The sequence below is a fragment of the Kryptolebias marmoratus genome, linkage group LG15 (genome assembly GCF_001649575.2).
Source record: "Kryptolebias marmoratus isolate JLee-2015 linkage group LG15, ASM164957v2, whole genome shotgun sequence".
NCBI lineage: Eukaryota > Metazoa > Chordata > Actinopteri > Cyprinodontiformes > Rivulidae > Kryptolebias > Kryptolebias marmoratus.
In genome coordinates this window covers 32,165,915-32,171,914 of record NC_051444.1, presented here as the reverse complement: position 1 = coordinate 32,171,914, position 6,000 = coordinate 32,165,915, and the positions used below count along the sequence as shown (strand labels likewise).

General features: G+C 37.4%; 1 protein-coding gene across 1 annotated transcript in view; it reads left to right on the top strand.

Moving 5' to 3' along the window:
- Window positions 1-6,000, top strand: part of shank2b (SH3 and multiple ankyrin repeat domains 2b) — a 370,640-nt gene that overhangs the window by 309,337 nt on the left and 55,303 nt on the right. The window contains exons 15-18 of the mRNA XM_025008967.2: window positions 2,284-2,419; window positions 3,156-3,236; window positions 3,340-3,348; window positions 5,773-5,796. Of these exons, the coding sequence (XP_024864735.1) occupies window positions 2,284-2,419; window positions 3,156-3,236; window positions 3,340-3,348; window positions 5,773-5,796 (250 nt within the window). The remainder of the gene's footprint in view (window positions 1-2,283; window positions 2,420-3,155; window positions 3,237-3,339; window positions 3,349-5,772; window positions 5,797-6,000) is intronic.

Genomic DNA, 6,000 nt, shown 5'->3' with positions numbered 1-6,000 from the left:
AAATCTTTACCATTTCAACATCTCCAATTTTCTTTTTTATTTCTCTTGATACCCCAATAGGGCTGATGTAATCCTGTTCTTCCTCACTCTTAAGTTTTAATATGATTTTAAACTCCTCCCCCACTACTTTCCTCCTTACTATCCTTTCTTCTTCTGAACTACTTCCTTCCAGCTCTCGTTTACTACCTTGAGTACCGCCACTTCCCTTTCCTTCATTTATTTTATTTCTTCCCCGTCTTCTCCCTCTCCCCCCTGGCGTCCACCCTTCAAAATCCATGTCTTCCTCATTACCTATCTCCGTTTCCATCCGAACCATTCACATACCAGTTTTTGCCCAAATCCGCCTTTTCCAGCTACAATGTTTCTATTATTTTTCCTGTACGTTTCGCGCCAAAAACCTCCACACCCCACCTATCTGGTTCTTCCCTTCCCTTCTCAGCTATAAATCTGATTTGAACGTGGGCTGAAACAGTCACAGCCACAAGAGCCTCCTGTGTCTCCACATGGTCTTTTTAAGTTTGTAGGTTTATAAGTTTTGCTGGAACAGTTGTAAAGACCGCTGTATTTTCTAACAGCCTCAACCAGCTGCTTCTCAGTGGAGCAGTAGAAGCAAAATGACTCCATTAAAGTTTTTCTGCATAAACACACCCAGAACAACTTCTGATCAATCGCACAATACTTGGCGCAAACCCCTATGAGAAAAGGTTCGGCCAGGGCCTTGTGTCGTGAAGCAGCAGACAAAGCTGCTATGTGAACAAAATGATGCAATTTCGTCGTGCAGCCATGTGAATGAGAGATGATTTTATGACTTCACATGGAGTATGCAAAGGCCTTTAATGTGAGGTCAGCAGCAGCAACTCTATCATGAATATTAAACTAGGACTACAATGGTGAAGATTTATAGAAGCACATGAATAGAGATGTAACACCCCACCTACATGTTATTTGCATTTCTTTGACCTGTTTTAATGGAAGGTTTTAAGCTTCTTGATTGAATTTGTCTTAGCTCTGAAAAGCTTTGTCTTCTGCATGAACTGAGAAAAAAATAACATTTTAAGGATCAAACTGTTAGCCAAAAGTTTTCTCACTGAGGAAAAATGTGTTAATGCAGCTTTCCCGTTTTATCAATACAAAGTACTAGTATAAAGTACATACATGCTACTTTTAAAGCTGTCACACGCGTGCCAAGACTTCTGACTCCAGACTTCAGATTGATTTCAGATTGTCACCAGAATTTGGTCAATTTTCAAAAACATAGAAAAGTTCATTTTAGATTTTACAGATAGAGCTCCCTTGTGCTGCTCTAAATTCTTCACAGTTTCTACTGTGAAGAATGCCTGAGCTACAGAGCTCTTGTTTCAACTAAATCATGTTGTTGCTGTGTGGAAATGGTTTACAGTTTTTTGTAAATTTGTTTGTCTTACAATGTACGGCTAACAAAAGTCAGATCACTCTATTGTTGAGCTAGCTGTACGTTTTGATGTACTTTTTAAGGATGTTTTTTCAAAACTTTAAAAGAAACAAATCAAAAATTATGACAACAAATATTGAGTGAAACGTAACTTGAAAATAAATTGCATTTTCACAGAAAATGCAGTGTAAATGCTGAAGAAATTAAAACTGAATTGTTTAAGTGAAAACATGGTCAACAGAAGCTAAAAGGCGCAAAGGGATAGCTAAAAGAGAAAAAGAGTAGAACAGTAGCTAAAACCTAAAATAAGCAGAATGGGAACCAAAACCTAAAAGGAGCAAAACAGTAGCTAAAAGCTAAAACTTGCAAAATCCTAACTAAAACTAGCACAAGACAAAAAATAAAGCAAGTGAGTTGAAGTAGATTTCAAAGAGAACAATGTTTTTGAAGAATTTAGGATATCTCGATGTATTTCTATGAGGAATTTTATTTTCAACAAAGTAATACATTTTGAAAAAGTATGGAAGTTACAAAACCCAAAAGTTATAACACACTGTTCCAGATGGAGCTGACCATTTTCATATATAAATGATTAAAATAGCACACGCAGAAGTAGTTAGAAAGAAAGTTAGCCAGAAACATACAGAGCAAAATATAAAATGGAAAGCAATAGTGTGAACAAACACTGACTCAGCACTCACACAATAGAGGGGCTTTAGTGTTTACCCATTGCCACCCATAACTAAATCAACATGCACAAATGTTGTATGTTGTTTTCAAATAGTTTTTTCAGGTTATTGTGAGAACTCCTTTGACCAACTGAAAGATGTGACATCTGTTAAGGACTATAACATTTTGTGTGTCTGTCATAGGTAAACCAGGAGAACGTGGTGAAGGTGGGCCACAGACAGGTGGTTAATATGATTCGCCAGGGTGGCAACCGGCTTCTAATCAAAGTGGTGACAGTGAGCCGGAATCTGGACCCCGAAGACACAGCACGCAAAAAAGGTACAATGCATAGTTTATACAGTCATAGTTTTTACAGATCCAGAGCTAATGAACCTGTAACTATTTTGACAGACAGAGAGGTTCAGACATGGGACATGGTTTGGAAAATAAGGTCATGACAATGATCAGGTGTGGAACAGCAGAAGACAGCTGTACCCCTCACATAGGGTAAAACCCTGTGAGAATCCTTCTCTTGCTGCATTTGCTACCAATTTGACCTTTGATATCAGAATACCAGTGGCTTTATTAAAGCAGCAAGCAGACAGATGATGTGTTACGTAAAAAAAATCCCCCAAGAAACATGTCTGAGTTGACAAAACTCAACCAGTTTTACAGATATTGAGCTAAAATTGAAAAATGATTTTATTTTTTACAGATGTTCTAAAGTTTGATGTGGTAGTTGCTCAGAGTAATTTCCAACACATTCTCTGAGTGCTAACAATCTCGCCAGATCCCACAATATCGCATGAGACCGCACCTAACAGTTTCAAGGTTGGACCAAAATTCATTTCATAATTTCTCAACGTAAGATGATCTTAGTCTAAAACTCTACCATAAAAAGTGGTGGTTGATATGAAATACTTCAAGGAATTTTAGGCTCTTGATTTAAAGATGGCTTTCTAATTTCTTTTTTGGTGTGTTCTGTTGTGGTGCATTGAGAGTTCTTTTTAACCGTAATCTATGACCGAAAAATAAATGCTTTACACTGAGTTTATTCTGACTTTATTTTTCTCAGCCCCCCCACCTCCAAAGAGAGCTCCCACCACAGCCTTGTCGATGCGTTCCAAGTCCATGACTTCGGAGCTGGAGGAACTCGGTAAGAGTGTGTTGGTTTGCTTTCTTGCATCCTCAGAGGGTCCGAGTCTAACACCTCCTCTTTTTGTTTTGTTCCTTCTCACTGATTGGTTAATCTCACAAAGTGGATAAAGGTAAGCAGTTAATGCTGCACAACCTTTCTGCTTGACTGCAGCATCCTTTGCCTCTTAATGGCTAAGTGAAGCTTTTGCTCATCATTTTGATTAAATTTAATAAAAAGAAAAAAAAAGCTGCTTTTCTTCCTTCATGCATGAAGGCTTCTTGCTTTCAGATGCCTGTGTTCACATTGCTGCTGTTAGTGTTTACATTAGTGTGGTGGTATCACTTGTATTTTGTTCAGTTTTGTTTGTTTGGTTTTTTTTGCTTGTGTAGTGCAAAAAATCCGCAGTGTCATTCTAACACTTCCTAACACATTTAAAAGTCAGCATTCCAAGATGGGATCAAATGAAAACTTCTAGATGCTCAGTAGGAAATGTGTGAAGGAATGGAGGGACAAGGGAGAAAAAAAAGTACATCTGATCTTTTTCAATCAGTTTGGTTTACAATGGCAGTTTGTTGAGTTTATTTTCTAAAAGTTCACAGATTTTCAGTCCTCACTACTTTAGCTCTGGTTCAGGTTTGTTTTTTTCATTAGCAGCAAATTTGTGAAGCTATGAGACATTTTAGAAAGTTAATTAGAATGCAGGTGTTTGTACCATTTGAGCCTTTTGTCCAATAATAATTTATTTTTTATAGACTGAAAACCAACTTTGACAGTTGTTTTGTCAGTTACATGTTAGTAGAATTTCAGGTTTGACAATCAGTCGAGAAATAAACTTTTGCGAGGTGGCTGAGAAGTGTGATCTCTCAATAATTAGAACACACTGACCGGTCCCCTTTTTTTAAAATGGGGGCCACCACCCTAGTCTGCCACTCAACAGGTGTTGTCCTGGTCATCCAAGCAACATTAAAGTGACATGTCAATCATGACATCCCCTCAATGTCCAGAGCCTTTAGTATCTCTGCCTCAAGCAGAGGAGTTCAAGTATCTGGGAGCGTTGTTCAAGTGATGGTAGGATGGAGCATGAAATGGATCAACAAATCAGGACCTCATCTGTAGTAACGAGGACATTACTTTGACTTGTCGTAGTAAAGAAAGAGCTGAGTCAAAAGACAAAGCTCTCCATTTTCTGGTCAGTCCATGTTTCATTATGAGGCATGAATCCTGATTGAAAGAACAAGGTCCTGGATGCAAGCAGCGAAATTGAGCGTCCTTCGTAGGGCGTCCAGACTCAGCCCTAAAGATAAGGTCAGGAGCTCAGCCATCCTGGGGAAGCTTGGAGTAGAGCTGCTGCTCTTCTACATCAAAAAAGTCAACTGAAGTGGTTCAGGCAACTTACTAGGATGCGTCCAGAGTGCCTCTCTTTGGAAGTTTTCCAGACATGTCCCACTAGGAGGAGAACCCAGAACACCTTAGGATCCCACAGGAGGAGTTGGATAGTGTTGATGGGGGGAGGGCTTCAGTCTCAGTGGTAAGGAAATATGTCATGGTTTATTAGTATTAAGTGCAAAATTTAGAACCTCATGACACTTGAACTTATTTTTATTAGAGGCCTGACATATATTCATACCTTCCACTGGTTTAAACTCATGTTTATATAGTGTTATATCTCTGTGAGTATAAAATGTATCACTGTAACTGCAAGAATGAAGTGTAATCAAAATCCAGAGCAGGGCAGGTCATTTAAAAGCTTTTCTAGCTGCTGCTTTGTGGTTTGTTCAACATGTTTTGTTATTGAGCAATTTGAGCACCATTGTATGGTCTGATCTGAAATGACAATTTATTCTCTCAAAGTATTTTTTGATCATCTGTGGACATGCTTTATTTTGTAATTCCATATTGAATTATGAGGCTTTTAAGAGCTTATTTGAAGAAGAAAAGACTGTCTTTTGTTCACCACAGGAGAGACACCTCCCCTTGTAAAAAGTGGCCAAGTAACTTTTACTCAAAGTAAATTTTAATTTTACTTAAGTAGATTTTTACGCAAAGAACTGTACTTTTACTGTGTATGTTATTTTAGTACTTTTTCCACCTCTGGTTTGGAGTATCAATATGTGAAGAGGAGATGTGATGTGATTTTTTTTTTGACAGACGCTGTAGAAACACAAGGCAGATTCTTGAAATTTAAGATGGGTTACTTTCACTTTGTGTGCTGTATATAATGTGCAGAAAGGTGACGGAGTATGAAATAAGGTGTTTTTTGTTGTTGTTTGTGTTTTGTTTTGTTTTTTTAAACATATCATGATAAGAAAAAATCAAACAGCAGCGAATTAAAGACAGAAAAAAACAAGTTATTGGTATCAGCAGGTTTTATTTTGAAGTTTTTGTTTGACATATTTGCCTTTCAACCTGTATTGTGTGCCAGTACAACAGTGAGTATGAAATGCATTTTTGTTCTTCACATGTGAAAGGAAACTCTAAGATGCTACAAGAGGACAATTTTTTTTTTTTATCTGCTCTTACAACTCAGATTTTCTGTTTCCTGTCACCTCTAAAGCCACACTAAGGAAAAAGAAAGGTGGTAAGTTGCTGTAGGCATGTTTAAATCTAATTTAGTATTTTGAGTTATGTTTTGTACTTACTTCATCTCACTGTGATGTATTAACACCATTTTTGTTCATTTGGGTTAATTTGATCATTTTTAAAATCTATTTTGAACGTTTGACCTGTCAGTCAAACCACATGTTGTGTAAATGCATGATTTTTTAATTTATTTTATTTTTAT